The 21,612-nt window shown below is 39.7% G+C and overlaps 1 protein-coding gene across 1 annotated transcript in view; it reads right to left on the bottom strand.

The window, feature by feature from the left end:
• Nucleotides 1–21,612, bottom strand: part of fmn2b (formin 2b) — a 479,925-nt gene that overhangs the window by 50,459 nt on the left and 407,854 nt on the right. The window contains exon 17 of the mRNA XM_087990994.1: nt 11,118–11,267. Within this exon, the coding sequence (XP_087847120.1) occupies nt 11,118–11,267 (150 nt within the window). The remainder of the gene's footprint in view (nt 1–11,117; nt 11,268–21,612) is intronic.

The raw sequence follows: 21,612 nt of genomic DNA, 5'->3' as shown, positions 1-21,612 counted from the left end.
TGCAGTGAGAACTGCAGGCTTTGCCAATCAAGAGAAATGCATCTTAAGACAAGTAACTCAAGCATAATTGCGGTCAGGCTCAAACGGTACACTATTCTATTTACCGAACCTTTGAGGAAGCCATTCAGATTCAGAGACATAAATGCCATTAACTCCAAAGTGATAATCATTCCGGGCCATTGTGGGCTAATTACTGCCAGATATTCTTCGGCGAACAGATGCTCAACAGGGTTTCATGAGAATTTTCAATCTAGTCTTAGACTGGACATGTTAATGAAGAGGTTTGAAGACTAAAACAAAAATTCTTGGCTGCAGTAAGGGCAAGGTCTTAAGCAATTAAGTGCTTGGATTGGAATGGAACGGAACTACAGCAGGTTCTCCCAAGGCTGTCAATCAGGAAATTTTCTATTGCTGTACCAGAGGAATGTCACAGGAAATGTTCCAGGAGTGGCAGGGAAGTCTGTTGACAACTTGAGTACCAGTGGACATTTGCATGCGGTGGACATGCAAAAGATGACCATTGGTAGTCTGAAGCAAAGGCAGAAAGTTAAAGTGAGATTGGGGTGACAAGGTTTCGATTAGCTGTAGCATCCAAGTGTCCCCTGTTATCCTGCTCAATTTGGAACAGACTTCAGTAGTGACTTAAAACTGCAAGACAGTTAGTTGCAGATTCTGTTTTGCTTTTTATGTAATTCAAATTTACGGGACTTTGGCTGTTGGATTCACACTTTATTTTTTCAAATTAAAGATAGGAGAAATATAGTCAGCAATGCATTCTTCAGCCAAAAAAAGTTTGGTAATCATTGCAAGAGCATTCAAAATTCTGCATATCCTGTGGCGCAAACAAAATAATTTAGTCTCTCAAATCAAAAGTCAATTATGCTGCCAAAATATAGCTTACAGCTCATAAATTAGTCATCACATCTTTTATAATTAAGTGTCAGTACGTTAAACCTCAACATTCCATTATCCAAGATATTTTTAAACTGGGAAAAAAAAATGCTGCTTCAATTTCAGCTACATTAATCACTTACCTGTTTATCGTGAAATAGGAGTTCAACCAAGCTTCAATTCCTTCACCTTGGATTATAGCCACTCAACCCCATCATTCTCCAGTCCATGCAATCCATCTTATTCTGTCTTACTAATGTTTTGGAATGTTTAAAAGCTGTGCTCGCCACATGTCCTTCATAATGATTCTGCATCTTACAATCCATAATTCTATCATCACGGATGAATAAAAAAATCCATATGTAGCTCGTTATATTGTGCTGTTAAAGACCACTGTATAAAATAAACAGTTCCATCACAACCACCAGACATACCCAAAGTACTTTCCAGCCAACTAAATGCTTCATGAAGTGTAATCAACGTTGAAATGTGGGAAATGTGGCAGACAATTTGCTTACAGCAAACCCCTATAAACAGCACTACAAGACTAACCCTAAAGTCAATATCACAGGGAAACAGTTTGAAGGGTTAACATTGGCCAAGGTACACGGAATAACTTCCTCTACTCTTCTTCAAAGTAGAAAGATGGTATCTTTTATATCCATCCAAACAGGTAGACAGCCCTCAGTATGATGTATCATCTGAAAAACGGCAGCTCAGACAGAATACCTTCAGGACTACACTAGAGCACTGGCCAAGATATTTGTGCTCAAATCCTGCAGTGGAACTTAAAGCCAGAAATCAGAACAAACTTATGGATTTATTCAGCCAAGTTCACTTAACTTTGGGAAAAAAAAATCACACCTTTTTAAAATTAAAATAATGAAAATCTGAAACTCTTCACAATGATAATGCACTGGATCAAAAAGGTTTCAATGATAAAAACAACAATGTATCAGACATTCCAAAAGAATTCTACTATAATGCAGTTGTACAACCCTGTGTTACAGAAAAATCATGTTTTAGAAACAGCGCTTAAACTGTTAGCGATGTAATCACATTACAGCCAACACACGCTTTAAAAGTTCATGCTGTGGAAACAGCAGTCTCAGTACGCCAATCGCATTAGTGAATTCGCGTTGACAACACATGCGTTATAACAGGATGACCTGTAAAATTCTAAAGATATTTTACAACATGCCACATAAGAAGAAATGATAATTAATCAGCAAAACTTTGGTCAGAGGGACAGTTTTCAAGCAGTGGCCTAAAGACAGAGGGCAAGAGGAGAGAGGCAGAAAGGTTCAGCGAGACAATATCAAGGTGGTGTCAAGGATATTCAGAATGCACAAGAGGCCAGAATTGTAAGAACTCTGTTCTCAAAGATTGGTGATATTGGAGAAGGTACAAAAACATAATGATCATAATTATAAATGTGAAGTGTTGTCCGACCTAATGTTAGTGTAACTAGCAAACTTAAATGCGTTAGATGACTGGGCCTTGTACGAGTCCAGGCAGCAGAGAATTGGAATGTTTAAAAAGGGTGGAAGATGGGAGGCTAACCAGAACAGCATTAGAATAGTCAGAAATGCAATTAGTTTTTTTTTAGCAGATGAGCTGAAGAGGGGAAAAAAAAATTACTACCAAGGGGAAAGTAGGGAGTCATGATAGTGAGAACATGTGCAGAAGACAGGTTTGAATCAACATTGCAAGATATAAAGTCAACACTAGGGCCACAAGCAACATTGTAATAATGGTGGTTCAACACCATTAAAATAGACATGTTTTCCCTTGTTCAAAGAGCTGACTTTGTGATGAACTTGTACTGAATAAAGATTGGAAGCTACAATGAATAAGAAATTTCAACTTTATTAGTTTAAGAATATCATTCCTACTTTCTGCACCTTCCCAACGGGAGAAGAAAATTGCTTCCATCATTGGTCTTTATCCAATTTATGTTTAGTTTTGCATGGCCAGAAATAGTAAATGTACATTTTTAAAAATTTAAGTTCCTGAATAATTGAGTGGATGACTGAAATTAATGGTTTAATGAATGTCATGCGACTCTCAGAAACGGCATGGTTCTGAATTCTGTTGTCGCTTCCTTCTGGCACAACATAGTTGATGGCTGCAATTGAGTGGTCTAAATCATGAGGACAATCAGAATGAAAGAGAGGGGGAATTAAAAAGGACCCTTTCCAAACTTTAGATTGTTGCTTCAATTTCTGAAGTGCGTGCAGGACAACTGTTACACTGCACAATTTTACATTTACTATGAGGAATGTTTGTTTGAAGTGTGTTGTTTATTTTCCAGTAGGCAGGATGGAAGATTAAAAAATATTTGTTGGTGGAAACTGGAGTCTCAACATTTCTGAATAGCCTGACTATATTTAATATATTAAAAAAGTGAGTTCGTGGTCGCACGGAAGGATGAAATAGACGATCTGACAACTTGCTGCACAAGTACAATAAAAGCATGTTGAAGCTCTTTACTGAGATGGTGAAGGAAAGTTTTGTAACTGCTAATTTACAACATTCATTAAAAGAAAAAGGGTTTCAACATAAGTACTAACACCTGAGAGGCCAGCATTGACAAACTGAGTGCATGCACAGAGCCTGTTAAAAGTAATATTGCTGTAATGGTCAGGCAATGACAATATAATGACAATATCTTTATAAGTATGCTTGCCCTGCATTCTTTTGTACAAAAGTAGATTCTCATGTGACCTAAATGTATACTCCTTTTACAGTATTGTGACAGTTTTACTAAATTGTGCCCACTGCTAAGATCACATGGAATATTAATTGGAGGAACCTCTGTCTGGTTGCCACAGTGTGACAACTGCTGCTTTTTAGTGACTAAAGAAATGGCTATTGTAGCAAAATAAAGAGATACTCAGACTCACTGATCTGCCAGATGAGATGACACTCGGTTTCTTTTGTTAAGGTTGGATTCCATCCATATGTCCAAATATAGCTTTAAAAATAGTGCTGGCTAAATTCAGATCCAAAGAGTCAAGAGACGTGGATTTGGGCAAAGTACATGCATTTGCTAATTGTAATGTTAAGCACATTTCTCATATGTTTTTCCCCAGCCATAGACATCAGTTTTCTTAATTAAGAAGTCTGGAATTTTTGGCTATAGTGCGAAGTAAAATAAAACTGTCACTGCAGTCCTTAAAAAGCAAAGGAGAGCCATTTATCACATTTTTATTAGGCAATAGTACGACTCAAAGTCTATTCTTTCCTTAGGTTGCAACAAGCAGTATGACAATAAAATAGATGCAAAAACTGCTTAGCTCCATACCAAAACCAAACTTGTGGCATAATTCCAGAGTCAGGGCCAAACCTGCCTCAGGAAGAGAGGTGGATTGAACGAGTTTGCAAAACAGGAAGCCATTTCCAAATCTACAAGTTTGAAAAACACGATAAGGTCACGTCATGACAAGTCCAAGTTTGTTCCCAACTTGGATAACAATGAAATATGCTGCATGCAGACAATTCTAGTCTAAGAAGATTCTCTCATGTAGAACGCACCTCTTGAGATAGAATCGAACAGCAATGTGACTTGTCTACAAGATGAAAGTTTTGTTGTTGTTTCGGTTTGGAATGGAGAGTTTAAGATAAATTCTCATTCCCACCCCATCCTATTTTAAATTCCAGACTTTGAAGTTAACAGTATTATACTTCTTTCTTTGGAGCTGCATTCGCCTGGCTTGGTCCCACACTTGTCTATTTTTAACCTTCTGGTTGATTAATTTGAGGCCCTCTCTGGGTCGATTTATCAGAGAGTGACAATCTCTCAGTACCACCTGCCACCAGTGGCAAGCCTACAGAACATAACGGGGTACAAAATGAAGGAGCGCAAGATAGTGGACAAAAACACATCTCTCCCTAATGCACTCAATGCTTTCTAAGCTCGGTTCGAGCAGAATGCCAGCGGCGTGATGTCACCTGCCCATCAGCTCCAGACTCACCTGTTCCCTCTATCACCGCTGCTGCTGTCAGATCAGTCTACCTGAGAGTGAACTCCAAGGAAACGGACAAGCCCAGAGAGAACCTCTGGCCATGCACATAGATCCTGTGAAGACCAGCTGGCTGAGCTATTCAGTGACAACTTCAACCTCTCCTTGCTACAATCCGAAGTCCCCACCTGCTTCAAGACGACCATCATCCCAGTACCAAAGAAAGCACATGTAACGTGCCTTAATGACTACCGCCCAGTGGCTCTGACTGCCATAATCATGACGTGTTTCGAGAGGCTGGTCATGGCCCATATCAACTCTAGCCTCCCATGATCCCTGACAATTTGCCTACCAGCAAAATAGATCCACAGTGAATGCCATTTCCTTAGCTTGATACTCATTCCCAGAGCATCTTGATTACAAGGACACCTATATCATAATTCCACTCATTGAAGGCAGAGCTGCAGTCAACATCATCATCCCTCCCAAACCAAACGCAAAACTGAGAACTAGGTCTCAGCTCCACCCTCTGCAACTGGATCCTCAGCTTCCCGACCCACAGACCGTAATCAGTGAAGATAGACAAACGTACCTCCTTCATGATAATCCTCCACACTGGCACCCCCTAATGATGCATTCTCAGCTTCCTACTGTACTCCCAGTACATTTATCACTGTGTAGCCAAATTCGATAAGCATGCCATCGACAAGTTTGCTGATGATATCATTGTAATAGAACAGCTATTAACCAACTATGAGTCAGAATACAGGAAAGAGTGTGTGTGCTTGGTGCCATGGCGCAATGCTGACAACCTCTCTTTCAATGTCAGCAAAAGTAGAGAATTGATTACTGACTTCAGGAAGAAAGGAGGAGGAGGACACCCTTCCACCCCCCACCCCATCTACATCAGCGGAGGTGGAAATGGTTGAAAGTGTCAAGCTCCTTAGAGTGACAATAACCGACATCTCTCCTGGACCTCCCTCGGAGATGCTACGGTCAAGACAGACTCAGGTAATTTGGCGCGTCCGTAAGGACTCTCACCATCATGTACAGATGCACCACAGAAAGCATTCTATCCAGGTGAACAATAGGCTGGTACGGCAACCGCTCTGCGCAGGATCCTAAGAAACTACAGAAGGTTTTGTTAACAGCGCAGACCATCATGGAAGCCAACCTCCCATCCGTTAACACTTCTCATTGCCATGGACAGGCTGCCAACATTTTCAAAGATCCATCCCACCCCGGTAATGCTCTCTTCCAACCTCTTCCATAAGGGAGAAGATACAGAAGCTTGAATACATGCACCAGCAGTTTCTAGAACAGCTTCTTCTCTACTGTTATTAGACTCCTGAATGGACCTCTCTAACTTCAAATCCAATGTTGATCTTGCTTTGTGCTTCTCCTGTGCAACTGTAACCTTGTATGCCTTGCTCTGAGCACTCGAGATCTGCCTGTACTCCTCATAAAACAAAGTTTTTCAGTGTACTTAGGTACATGTGGCTACAATAAATCAAATGAAACTCAGCCCTTTCGATTTACAAAAGGAGGCGGCTCCACATTTCTGACAGAAGATTCTGATCGGGCTCCTTCTGAAACAGAGCTGTACTTCCATTCTGGCAGTTCCTTCTTACTGTCCTACCCCCTTTCAACAGCAGTTACCTGCTGTTTTTGGAAGTTAACATCCAGCCAGCCACATTTATGTTGCTGTCAAATAGCAGGTATGAGTTAAGTATGCGATTAAGGTGCTCAGTGAGGGTTTACAGTGCTAGATGGGGAGACATGGTGGCTCAGTGATTAGCACTGCTGCCTCACAGCACAAGGGACCCGGATTTGATTCGAACCTTGGGTGACTGTCTGTGAGGAGTTTGCACATTTTCCCCATGTCTGCATGGGTTTTCTTTGGATGCTCTGGTTTCCTCCCACAGTCCAAAGATGTATAGGTTAGGTGAATTGGCCATGCTAAATTGCCCATAGTGTCCAGAGATGTGTAGGTTAGGTGAATTAGTCAGGGGAAGAATAGAGTAATAGAGTAGAGGAACGGGTCTGGCTGGGTTAGTCTTTGGAGGATCAGTGTGAACTTGTTGGGCCAAAGAACCTGTTTCCACACTGTAGGGACTCCATGATTCTATGTGCACTGGGTGGGGTACTAGTTGAGTAGAATGTGAGGTGAGCAGGTGCTAAATGTCCACAGGATAGAGTGCTAGAGATAGGGGCCAGGTGTACAGGATATAGAATACCAAGCTGGTTTATGTACCAGTATGCAAAGTAGCAAAGGGGCAAGGTGAGAAAAGGACCAGGTAAGCAAGGAGCCAAGTAAGTAATGCAATGCTTAGAGTATTTTGGGTCGGATGGAGAAAATCAAGTCCAACAGGACAGGGTGGGTTCTGTTCCAGAGATGGGGGTCTGGGTTGGGTCCAACAGGATTGAGGAGGGAACTGGGATGCACAGGTGGTCTAGGAAAAGTATACTGGGGATGGATGAAGTAAGTATGGGATCTGTTGAATCATTTCTCAGGAGTTAGCTGATGCATTTAATTGTTGTAACTTTTCCTGAGTAATTATTTGCTTAATTTCAGCAGAACCCTCCAAGTTCTCAGATATAAATGAAGACTTTGAGTGTTCCAGGTGAAAAGGAATTGTTTAGCAGAATCTTCAATTTCCTCGGCAATTCCTTTGGAGTCTAAGGTGGGAATTCCACAGGGACCCGTGCGCAACTCCCAACCATGCTGGAACAACTGTCTAGCCATCAGCAAATCTGTGCCTCCTTCACTAGTATCTGCATGTCTGTCAGTGAACAGTCAACAAGTATTGAAATTGCATGTTCTGCTAACATGGTATACATTAATTAGTAAGGAAGTTCCCCAGAACGAGAGAGAATTGAATTTAACAGTTCACGTATTTCACACCTTGAACTATTTTACTAAGTTGAAGGTGTGATACAAACACAAGTTAACTTGTGCACAACTGGGAAATGGGGTCCTGGGAGTCAGGTCAAAGGGTTTGGAAGGGCGGAGAGTTCTTCTTGCATGATTCTTCAGAACCTTGTCTCAATTAGCTACTGACTTGTAAGTTACCACCAAAACTTTGCTGGATTGTAATATGTGTTTTCAACTTAAGACAGTAAATTTGTGCAGTATTGCCTCCTGATATAAATGAAGAGAAACCAAACCATTTCCTATTTGAATATCTTTCTACTTTGGAACTCTCCCCACTTTGGGGGATTTTATGGTTGGTAAAAACGTGTTTAGCACATTTGAATACAAATAAGGGTCAAGTGTTTGCAGACCCAGAGGATTCAGGTTATCTCTCAGAGAAACGACTGGCGGTCGTTTAACCGGAGAGTCAATACATCTCAGACGAAGAGTGAGGCAGAGAAGGCCATACCTTCATGGTAACCTCGGTCAATGCAGAAATTGAACCCACACTGGTGGCATCACTCTGCATAGCAAACCAGCCGTCTAGCCAACTAAGCCAAGCAAATCCCTTGTACACACAATAATCAAATGGTTATGTTGATGCACTGATAGAATATGCCAGGATTTTCCAAAGTTTAGGACACCAAGTGTTACCGCAAACTTAAATTTTGGGGTCTCAAGTTGTCAGGAAGCAATGGCGACTGTCAAGGTCTGACCAAGTTATAGCTGCAGTATGGCTGTCCAACCACATTCTCCATTCTTACTCAGGGTCACAGAGAGAAAAAGTTTGGGGAGCACTGCAACGTGCTCTGGATTCTCAGAGCTTTGCTTGTGTCGGTTTTGTGTCTCAGTTAAGTTTTCCAGATCAACAGGACGAAAGGCAAATCCAGCAAGAAAATAAATTGTCTATAGGTCACTCATATGCCTGACACACAAATGAAATGATATTAGGAAACTGTTGGGAATATGCCATCTGAATATTTGTTTCAAATCTAGAGGTAGAATGGAGAGCTAAGGATATGTTGTAACAGGAAAGAGAAAAAAAAATGACACCACACACATTTTCCAAAGTAGACCTCAACTGCTTTCAGCAACTTACAAAACCACTGAGGTAATGTAACTCACACCAAACTCCTTTTCTTCAAAAAAGAAAGTCATCACAGAGAACATGTCCAAGTTACTTGTTTTTCATTTTTATTAAAAAATGTTTTGTATTATATTTTCCAGCAGTCTGATAGATAGTTTGCCAGAAATACTAATATATTCCAACAGTTAAAAGCAGTGGGTGAAGTCGGGAGGTGAGCAGAGACTTTGTATTCTCCCACCTAGAGTTTTTATTACAAACAAATGTCAAAAAAAAAACAAAGAAGCCACACAGCTGTGGTCTTCGTGGTAATACAACATAACAACCCACCAGTGTTGAGTAATGTCCTCTGGCTTTGCTTTAACAAAGTATCCTGACATGTAAGCAAAGGTGGAAACTGAGCCCACTATTTTCAAAATGCTTCACCAAAAGTGTGAACTCGAGAGCATGTGGTTCACAGCAGAAGAAAACACAAATCAATCATGCTGGCTTAAACAAAAGGTGTCCTTTTCTCCCCCCCACCCCCAACGCCAGTCCGATGCAGTTAGGTACCTGATATTTGTTAGAAGTTAGGTAAGCGGATTCTTCTGTATTCCACAGGTATGCAGCAAACTTTAACATGCATGCCCTATTCGTTTAGGTGGACAGTTCTATAAGGACCACAATCCTGCTTTTTCAAGCAAGTTGTTTGGTTGAAGGCATCTTTCAAAATACACAAGCGACTTATGGACACATATCCTACTTCTGTGCGTATTTTCCATGTAAGACGCTATTCATTGAATAAAATTAAATTAAAGAAAACTATTTATGGCAAAGTACCAGCTATTTCTTAAGTATGTTCGATTTTATTGGCCTAAATATTTCCAGCTATCTTGTTTAAGAAATTTCAAAAATTTAATGCAGATCTAGGTCCACACCAAGGCATCTGGCAAGCAACGTACAAATACAGCTGGATTCGCCACGGTAAGAACTGTATGGAATTGGGGTATTTAAGACTTGTTTCCCTGCAGTGTGAAAACAGGCCAATTGGCCAACAAGTTCACACTGACCCTCCGAAGAGTAACCCACCCAGACCCATTCCCCTACATTTACCCCTGACTAATGGACCCAACACTATGGGTAGTTTAGCATGGCCAATTCACCTGATCTGCACATCTTTGGGTTGTGGGAGGAAACCGGAGCACCTGGAGGAAACCCACACAGACATGGAGAGAATGTGCAAACTCCACACAGTCGCCAGAGATGGGAATTGCACCCGGCTCCCTGGTACTATGAGGCAGCAGTGCTAACCACTGAGCTACCATGCTTCTTCTAGAACTATTCAGGAAAGATCACAATCTTTTGTTTGCATTCATTCGTCAGGACTAACGGGAAGACAGCAATGGAAAGGATGCCAGGGGAATGATGGGATGAAAACTACAACTAAAAATATAATGCATGTGGATAGAGCCCCTTACTCTAAGATGGAATGTCTGGGACATTAATTAGAAGAGATTACAAATGGTCAAATTGACATGAACAGTACCTCGTGTGTGAACGTGAGTTCAGCTTCATCCTTTTTTGCATCATGTTACATAAAAGATCTAGTTGCCTTTCTATAGGAATGATATTATTAAATTAGAAAGGGTGCAGAAAAGATTTACTAATGATGTTACCAGGTCTGGAGCTATAAGAGGAGGCTGGGACCTTTTTCCATGGAGCATGGGAGGTTGAGGGGTAACCTTAGAAAGGTTTATAAAATCAAGATTGGCATTGATAAAATGAATTGTAAAGGTCTTTTCCCTAGCGACGCGGAGTTCAAAACTAAAGAGCACAGATTTACAAGGTGGGGGGGGGGGGGGGGGCAAACTTGTCCACACAGAGGTTCATGTGTATATGCAATTAAAGCCAGAGAAAGTGGTAGATGCAGACGTAGTTACAACATTTAAAATACATTTTGACTGGATAATGAATAGGAAAGGTTTAGGTGGATATGGACCAAATGCAGACAAAGGGACTAGCTTAGTTTGGCTCTATATTGTCTATAATCTCCTGATTGATCAAAACTTTTTTAAGTCATAAGCAATCTTAAAACAAATGTTGACTTCTGGTCAGGACAGTGACTCTCAAATTTACAGATAGAGAGTTAGGGAGAGATAGACAGGTGAAAACAGACAGTGGGAGTGGCCTGGCCAACAGGAATGCACAAAACACCATACTGAAATTAAGGAAATGTCAAACAATGTTAGTAAAAGGAAAAACTGAAAAGACTGAATATACTTACTTTTCCTTAAGAATAACTTTGCTTTCCTTTCTCCAGTAGTCTTTGAAGTCTGAGCAAAACTCATACCACAGGGTAAATAAGTGATTTGGAGTGACTTCTTTATCTCCAGACTTTGGCTTCATGCTAAAATATGCTGCTGTGTCCAAGAAGCTGACAAAAGGAAACAATATAATCAAAACAAGCTCAAAATACATTTTTAAACTTCTGCTATTCGTCAGTAATAATTTGCATTGAAGAGAAGCATATTGCATTTAAACAATCTTAAACCAATTTTATTTCACAACATCTTGGAGCAGAACTCTAATAGCTCTGAGTACTGCTGCAATTCATATTAATCATTGCAATCCCTCAGCCTGAACATTTCACATGATGTATTCCTCCATATCATTGAATGCAAGAGGATACCTCAGAGATGATCCCTTTGAAAGACAAAAGGGATAGCTCTAGCACATTTGACTGTAAATCATTTTCATGTCTGACGAGATTATAAAAGCCAAACATGTGAGCTCATTATTTTCAATGCTGAAACCAAATGGCAAATAATTTTCTCCTGGAACATACTGTATTCTCCACAATTCAGATAATCAGCAGCTTGGGACTTTAGCTTACACAATATTACATGCAAACTAAATACATTGCCACCTTCACTGCTAGCTCGAATCTTTTCTCATAAAACAGCCAGCAATAACTACTCCTTAATCTCTGTCAATGCTCTTAACCTGTGCAATTGCAATGGTATGACTTCAATATTTAATGCTATTAAAATAAGCTGATTAAGCATAGAAGACATTCAAAATTATATGCTCACCTGTAACACTATCTGAAAACAATAGTGGAGGATAATTAATTAGTAATATTCAAAAATGGAATTGGATGGCTACTTGTAAAGGTAACATTTGCACAGCTTATGGTGCAGGTGATGATAATTGGAAAGATTCACCTTTGGTGAAGGATTTGGCGTTTTATTGGTTTGCAGGACATTAAATGCATTGAACCTGCTCTATCATTCAATTAGATCACAGCTTTCGTGCCACCTTACTGCCTACCACTCTTCACTCTTGAATCCCCTAGCAATTAAAAGTCAGTCTAATTCAGCCTCAAATACATTCAACGATCCAGCCTCCACTGCTCTCCAGGGAAAATAATTCCAAAGACTAATGACGCTTGGAAGAAATTCCTTGCTAGTTCATGTTAAATGGCAGGGCTCTTATTTTTAAACTGTGCCCCCAGTTTTAGAGTTCCCTATAAGCTGGAGCATCTTCCCAGCATCTATCCTCAGAACCTTGTATGTTACAATAAGAAAATATCTCTGTACAATCAATAAAAAAAACAAACTCACATACCCCATGCTCTAATCTCTACAACAGATTAAGGGAGGATATATTTAAGGAAGAACTTCGACACTTGGTTACCAGCATGCAGAAGATTTTACTCAGAAAAAGTCTTCTTTAAATAGTGGTTCTTCAACGGTGAGATTTCAGAAGACCAATGCCATCCTCCCAGGAGGAGGAGGGATCACCCAATTTATCCATATCAGCTCATGAAAACAGTCACAATAAAGCTGTAAGCATACAGACGGATTTAGATGCAATAAGCCATATAGCTTAGTTGTTAACTTATCGGATTTGGAATATAACTTCTTGATCTCACCAATTTAATTAAGACCATCAGGACTGAACATTCCTCTGGGACTGAAAAGTCCTGTTTTGATAGATCTAAATAGTCTTCTCAACTGCCACATCCAGTATAGAATGGTGATGAACAACTAAGTAAACAAGAGGATGGCACTTCACAGCAAGCCCATCGTCAACCATGGTGCATCACACAAAGGGCTAAGTGTTTGCAGGTCACCTTCAGGGAGTAGTACTATAAAATCATACTCAGGCTTCTCCTGGAGGTCCCTATTGTTATATAGGACTTCTATCCCCTTAAGAACCTTACCTTTTTTGGCAACTATGATGATATTTTGTGGATAAGTTGCCAAAACAGGTAAGGTTCTTAAGGGGATAGAACCAGGTATTTAACTCACCTCAAAGTCTGTTTTACAATCCATCATGTCACTCCAACCTGTAACTAGTTGCTAACATGCAATCAACTATTTGTTAACTGGAAGAAACTCTTCTAGTTTGACTAGGAATGGTTTTCCTTTCCCTCACTAGACATGCAGGCCCTTTAGTATCCTATACCAAGCAAGAATGGTGGTAGCAACCTTTACCACGAACAGCAGTTCATATAGTGCTGGTAGTTGGTATGCCCACACAAGAAATCTACCATCTTATTGAACAGATCGGCCAATTTTGTTCAGTCCAGATGAAATTAATTGGTGGCTGAGTGCAGTTTAAAGATATGGGGAATAAAAATATCTTCACTACTGCCACACTGGCATAAGTACTCAAGATCTACAGGATCACTACGTAAATTTGACAATGGTTGCACAGTAGGTTTACTGATCTTATAACTAAGCAAGAACTGCAAAGGAATAATCATTGTACATGTTTTCATATTTGAATGAAGACATTTTGCTGCACACCTATAACTTTTAATTATCCCTGGGAAGATCAAGTGGAAGTTAGGAAAGAAAACTGCTTACTCCCTTGTATGACCCATCATGCAATTGACATAAATATTAAAATACATCACAGCAGAGCTGCTGCACCAGGGCATGTTACAAGTCCTGAAAGACCACCCAACAGAAGCAGAGATTCCAAGATGCCAAGCAAATAAAGCAAATTGAAACAAGGGAAGCAATTTGACATTTTGCATTACAAACCACATATCTTCATGGAATGGAACTACTTTGCAAAAAGAGATCTTAATTATAGCAAAGTAGACAGTACCACATGTGCAATTAATTGGTCCCAGGACAAATTACAAATCCAATGCTTATTCACAGATAAAAGACCTGAACAGTTAAAGCATGCATTGTTTGTCCAGATGCCAGGCTGATGCTACACCTCTCCCAAGGTGCCTGAAGCAAGCCACTGTAAGCTCAACATATACAGCCAGAGCACAATTGCCAATGCAGCAGCAACAAAGATCTCAATTAATGTCACGTAAAGCTCTAACCCATTTCATTGTCAATTTCACAGAAACTGGCTAAATGAGAAATCCTTGGACCCATGAGAAGCTGCATCCTGGCATCTCCGCATTGCCAGCCTCCTCCTTTACTTCACCCCCACCAAGTGACTGAAATCCTCACTCATGCCTTGTTGCCTCCTGACTTGGTTATTCCAATGGTCTCCAGTACGTCATTCTTAAATAGTCATAATTATCAATGCATCTTAAAGGGCATTGACCTGCAATGCACTTCCTCTTCCCTCAATGCCTCAAATTTGTAGTTCTTAGACTTTCACTTAAATTTCACCAGGCTCCCCCTTTCCCTAGTTATGTAGGGACCTCCATTCCTACACCTTACCACTAAATTCTCTTTTTCACTGACTTCGCCCTCTTCTAAACTCCCTTTCCTTTGCATTTCCATTAGCACGTGTACCTTTAGCTACCTAGGCCCCAAAGTTCTGGGGTTGCCAACTTAAAGCATTTGCTTTCCATCTTCAAAGTTCTCTTTGGACACTTTTACTCAGGTCTCCGGAGCCTTCCCCATTGGCTTGAAGTCCATTTTTCCTCCCACTTTTCTGAAGTGCTTTGAAATGCTTTCCCAAGTTCAATGTATTCTGCAGATACACAGAATAACTGTCGCTGTAAATGCCTTCCTTTGGGAAGAGGGAACCAAAATGAAGGTTGGAGTTGCTTATCATTTGGGTGTGGTAGACATGGATCACTTTATTGAAAGCTATTCTGCGTCAGTTTTAAAAAATACAGGTTCCAACAACTCCAATGTGTGTATTTGAAAGTCTTTCTAACCACCATTACGCATCAAGTGTTTAAAGAGCATTTAAAACAAATTTCACAACTCTCATTCATTATTTTTGAAGGTGAACAAAATGTGGTGCAATGTTTGTGGTGCAAAATGTTACGTAATGGTCACATTAAACACAAGGCAGCCTAGCTATCTACTCTTTATATTAATGGTACTGCCCTTCTTCTCATTCACCCCATGCCCTGCCACGCCCAACAATCAATATCTTGGGAGGCTACCACTGAACAGGTAGCAATAGTGTTCAAATTATTGGATAAGAGCAAGGGAGAGGTTGGGAACTTTGCAGTAAGTGGCTCATCTCGAACTCTCAAAACCTCTTTCATGCACAAAAGGCTCAGGTAAGGTGTGCAATGGAAGACTCTGATTTTGACTCTAGACATGAAAAGATATATTCAAGAAGCTTGAGATCACCGAAGCAACAGCAGTTTGCTTGTCTGATGCCCCAACTTCAGAATCAAATATTTTACTACCACAACATGGTGCGCACAGCAACATCTAGCTTGTACGCATTGCAGCCTAAGTTCCTTAATACTTCCCTACCAAGCACATAATAAATCATGTATCTTTGATTTACTGGCTTAAGCGTCTGGAATTCCTGTCTTAATTTTATAGTAGTAGCATCACTTGAAGGACTGCAGCAATTTGGGGAGAAGGTCATATCCTGATTGCAAGTAGGTTAAACATGGTACAGGTAGTTCTTCTCCTACATGCGAATCGGCTATAACAAGATCGATGAATTGTGGCGGTTGCTTACATACGAACATTCTGCTAAGTGGGTATATGGGGTTTGCCATAGTATGATCTAGTATGGTGCGATTTCTCTCACGGTTTCCCATAATGCAATTTTCTATACCACGAGGTTGCAGAGGAACACAACTGTCGGGTTATAGAATGACCTGGACCTGCAACCCCTCGCCTGTCTTTTAGGATCACTGGATTTCCCCTTAACTAATGAATTATTTCTGATCAGCATTTCTGTAGTCTCTTTTGTTTTGTCAGTCCTGTAGCACCCACTTGCCTCAAGCATTAGTAAAAAGCAGAGAGATTGTTTCTATTGACTCTTCAGCAATATCCACTGGTTTTCATATCATCGATTTTTACCATCAACAGTCTGGTTGCCCCATTGCTTTGGGCAACTTATTTTTGTTTGCCAATATTGCTGTATCACCGGTGGATTTAGGACTTATCATTAATAAGGAAACTTCACATTTAGCAGAATTTCCCAGCGATGCTGCTGCTGAATTCAAACAAGTTCCATGGCTTATGCAGCTTTACATCTTTCAAGCTTCATCACAGAAGTTGCATCACAGAAAGAAGAGTGAGCGAGAGGGAGTGGGAGAACGGGTGGGGAGAGAGGGGTGGAAAGTTACATCGGGGGAGATGAAATTGACTGAGATCAAAGTTGATGTAAAATTCTAGAAGGTGCATGTTGGTGAAAGTTGAGGGGTGCAGCCATCGACGCTGAGAAAGGAGCGGTTGAAGCAAACAGTACAAGAAGCCAACATCAAAAGAACAAGGAAATGTTGAGATTGGAGGCACAGGTAGTTCTGGTGGAGATAGACAGGAGGGTCAAGGCCAGGTAAACCTTAAACATAAAGCTGAGAATATTAGTTTTGAGGCAAGGAAAACTGCAAAGCTAATGATAGGGAGAAAGAGCATAGTGGGATTTAAATGGCATGCAACACAGACAGCAGAACTTTGAATTAGCTGAAGTTGATGGAGATAGAGGTAGGTAGGTCAGCCAGCAGCATGGCTAATTTTTGAATTGACAAAGTCCTTGACGAGAATCCAAGCAGATGAATGGTTATGTAGATGGAGGCAAAATTATATTATAAAAATGTGGCACTACAAAACAAATTAGGAGAAGAATCAGACCCTTTATCTTCAGGAGCACATCTGGAGTTTCAATAGAAAGTTGAAGTTACGATGAGTGTTAGACAAGACCTGGGTAATGTACTTCCTTGGTAGAAAGGGCTGATGCATTTTTACACTGTGAACATTTAACTGAGCAAATGATGACTCTAAAACTGGACTTTGCACAAGTTGTCAGATATGATAAACCTGGTAGAAGCTGGCTTCATACATCAACCAGAGGAAAAGACAACAGCTAAGGATAGATCCTTGGATGAATTGAAGAGGGAAAGACACTAGGACCGGAAAAGAAACTACTCGGGAAAAGTTCTACCGATGATTGGATTTCTGAGAGTGAATCTGATAGAGAAGGTGGCCTTGATGAGATGGACAATGAAATCTGTTGGAGGAGAGTGCTGCCATCTAAGGTTATCCAGAGAAAGGAAAAATGAAGGCTTTCAAGTTGGGACCATAAAGCACCACTAATATTAACAGTGAAGAGCCGCATCTCCCTTAAAATTACCACTATCCCATGCACAACCTGATAATCGAGTCTGATACATTGAACAAAGCAGATACTAATTGAGCAATCAACTTTTTATTCAACCATTTAATAAAGACTGCTCAGTGATTACAGATTAATCATTTGCAATCATTTGCTAACTGTGCTGCTGCTAAAAGCTGCACCACAAAGTGTCTTGGGTAATGTGATGTGGTTTCTGATCTTTACCATAGACAATTTCAACAAGTGACAAACAAGAACCAGGGGTAGCATAACAAAATCTTCTCAATCTTTTAAAATACCTGGAATGCAAACACAAACACATTGAGACACAGTTGAAGGTGCAGAGGTCTCTAAATGCAAAGCTAATTATTTTGTCTATCAGGTTTGCAAGACCTGCAAGAGATCATTACTCATTTTAAAAGCGACAGTTCCTTGTTTAATTTTACGAAGTTTTGACTGAAATATGACCGCTAATCGCATAATACAAGTTGATTAAAATTTTCTGGCAAATTCTATTCAATAATTACCAGGATAGAGTTTAGACACCAGCCTCATTGAATGTCACACCTTTGCACTGTCTGAAGCTTTCAGTCAACAAACTCAAAAAGAACAGTAGATAATGTTTCTCCACAGCAGAGAAACAAAAGAGCTACTGAAACTCATTATACCTGAAAAGGTGTTAATGGACCACCATCAAACTCTCATTAAGAACAATATGTTTTGACAATTGTAATTTCTGGATCCTTTTACCTCAAGTCTGTTTTTACCATCCAAATGAGTGGAGTCCTCAGGTCCATTAACAAAACAGCCAAAAGCCATGCTAATAGTTAAGTCTGTTAAATAAACTTTCTCAAAACCTATTTGCAAAAGAAACCCAATATTTGACTGAAACACGGATAAAATCTGTATATGCCAACTTCATATTGGTGCACCTTTGTCAACTTTTATTGGCATTCAATAACTCTCTCTTTGACCCATTAGAATCACAGCTCTTATGAGGAAAAAAAAACCTTCACTGGCTACCAATTTGCTGGTTCTAACAGTCATGTCAAAGAATACCCACATCTTAGTGCTTCCTAGTTGCTTTTAAATGCAAACTCTACTTTCTCTTTTTATCTTTCTCATGTGCTTATATGACATGGTGTGAAAATCATACCCAGTTTTGAGTACATAAATAAACTGTACTTCTAATTTAACACACAAAAAAAGAGTTTAACATTTAGATTTCAAACAGTGTTTGTGAGAAATACATCACATGTTTCAAAAGAGGAAAAAAAACTTTAAATACTCTTGCTTGTTGACATTAGGGCACAGAAATAAAACAAATCCATATATCTCTCTACCCTATCCTAAACTGACATACTGTATTTCGCAATACACTTTCAAAAGATTTCCAAGTGTTCCAAATCCCCAAAGACATACTTTGTGGTCATTTGAACTTTAAATCAGTTTATGTGCAAAGTAGCCTTCCCATTCCAAGATCAGTTTGGAGGGGTTGGGGGGAAGGGAGGGAGGGAGAGAGGAGGGGGGCGAAGAGTCTGTCCTTGATCTCATCCTTATTTCAATGTAACTGGTGAGCTAAGGGGTCTAAACAGGTCTCCCAAGACAGCTCATTAGACTAAGGCTGGCTCAATGTCAGGAAGCCTAGAACTACCAAGATCAGGGAGGCAAATCTGTATTGTAATCAGGATGGCAGAACTTCATAAAGCCCAGAGAACCCTTCTGCATCTGCAGTCCCACACAAATAATTTAAAACTTCCCTGAGTTGCACTGGAATCACAAAATACCAATCATCACATATCATAGGGCACTCATTTACAGACTTTGCCCATTGAACAGTTCACTTCTCAATGAATCCATTTTGAGACCAATACTTCCCTATTACTATAATACCAACTCTGCAAAGTTAAAATGAAGTCATTGCGTACGGTCACCCTATTTTCACTTGCTAATGCCAGGAATACAGTTTTAATAAATATCAAGCATTTTTATATATCCAAATTTCATGTCGACAATGACACCTCACTCCAATAAAATACACACTGTTCCCTCAAATAAACTGACATTTTCCATGGGGCACTTTATTAATAATTTCACAATACAAAAACATAAGTGATAATGCTTCTAAAAATGTCAAATCCATTTAACAAAAAACAGTTCTTCTGTGTAGGATTTCTACAGTCAGAGGAGCGCTGAATGCTTATCTATGGCTTTCACTGTTTAGTGAACATTTCATGATAAACAGAAAGGTAAGTGCACTGAATCCATTTTCTTGTCAGACCTGGTTATTGTAATGGCTTAATCAAGACATCTGGTCTGTGTAATTGTAAACACTGCTATGTAGCTTCATGTAAATTCAACATTTAACTTTCACCTGACACAGGCTAAATTGCTCAAGCTCATTTTTATTACATTTTATCAATATTGTAAACTCAATGATGCAATTTGTTTGCGGATGACTGAAAACATTCCATGTCACATCTCTGGTAATGTTCGGCTGGAGCCTTCCCTGTCTGACTGCTTACGTTAAATAAACACAGACCTGTGTGCTTTCATCAGATCATAAAACACCTATTCATAAGTATCTTGGATAAAGTGTCTATTTTGATGTAAATATTCCACCTTTTCACTGGCTGGCTTTTGTGTCAAAATTCACTACCCACAGATTAATAAAAAGTAATCCTGGATTTAACTTCAAAACGTTAGAAAAGTAAACCTTTTCCGTGTTAAACTGGTAATGAACATTAATCACATTAATCTTGGTTCATCTAATCTGTTACTTCTCCTTGTGTCCGCCTGACCTTTCTCCCCCTCAACTATTTCTTTGTAGATGTTTGCTAAGAGGTAACTAATCCTCACTTTAACTGTCCACATTGGCATTATAGAACTTGGATGTGACAAGCATCAATCCGACATATGAGACTTAACTTTAATAAAAGAAAAGGAATTTTCTTTCAGGAAGGTAGATTCCAATGAACATCTAATTCGCTCAATTGCAAGTCTGTACTAAATGCAAATACCGTCCACAACTTGTGTGCTTGAGGTACAATAAACTGGACTGGCATTATAAACAGCCTTTGAAAAGTTTACTGCTGGCATCAGTGATGGTAAGAGTGACTCAGTAATGGTAAAAACAGTCCGTAAATCCTGAAACAACGGTTTTCTTTTTCACAATTGCAAATCATGAATTTTGATTTTAACCCCTTATTCCTAGGAATCTTAGGAATTTCTGCTCTCTGTGGGGACATCTCACACGGAAAATATTTAGTTTCCAAGAACTAATATTTTTAAAGATAGTTAACCTTTGACTGAAGTAATCATGAATAAGTTATCTCTTCATCAGAATGTAACCTGCAAATTAGCTTTCTTGAATTGCAGACCATATACAAATTGCTACTTTATTTACAAGGCTATGTAACACTTGTTAAAAATTGCAATCCTTTAATGATTTGTAAACAATTGAAATGTCCACTGCATATGAAATAGCTTGTGAAATTATTCACTCCAAAAATAAATGACGGATGTACATTGCACTTTTCAAAACCACGAGACATCTCAAAATGCTTTACAGCCAGTGAAATATTTTTAACTTTATTGAAAAAAAATGAATAAAGTAATGCGTTAAGTGTTCTGTCTTCTGCTGGTTTGGTAGATGGCAAATCAGTCAAATATTTACAGCTACAATTTATTTCTCTGCTAGAAATCTTGTTCCAATGGTTCCTGACTTTAAATAGCATTTTAAGCTTTTTTTTCCTAAATCTTTGTCAATGCAAACAAGATAAACAATGACTAACAAATGATTGTTTTCCCTTCTTGTGGAGGCATCCAGTTTCACCTCACTCTTCATATCTGAGTAGTTGCGAGATCATGTGCAAAATTCCAGGGGTTAATATGCACACCGCCATGTGGGGTACAATGCCATTCACCCACTCTCACAAAACACCTGGCGAGCACATTGGAATTAATCTGTAAACTACTGCCCAATTCATGGAGGACACTATAACCATGCCAATGAACATATGGCAGCCTAATTGCAAACCTCAGGAGAAACACCTTTACTCAGAGGGTAGTCAGAATGTGCAAATGCTGCTGTCAACTTGGTTCTTGAGCAGGGTCACAAATCTTTGCATTACACATATCCTGCAGGAGTCCCCTTGCCCTCCTGCAGAGATAGAAAAACTCACACAGAGGAGTATCTGCTTCTTATGCTTGATGACCACAGGCAGGATAGCATTAACATGTAGAGTTTTGCTACAGAAAGC

Source organism: Chiloscyllium plagiosum, unplaced genomic scaffold (assembly GCF_037043375.1).
Source record: "Chiloscyllium plagiosum isolate Xiang-an unplaced genomic scaffold, Cpla_swu_hap1 HiC_scaffold_10, whole genome shotgun sequence".
Lineage (NCBI taxonomy): Eukaryota > Metazoa > Chordata > Chondrichthyes > Orectolobiformes > Hemiscylliidae > Chiloscyllium > Chiloscyllium plagiosum.
This window is presented reverse-complemented; position numbering and strand designations above follow the sequence as displayed.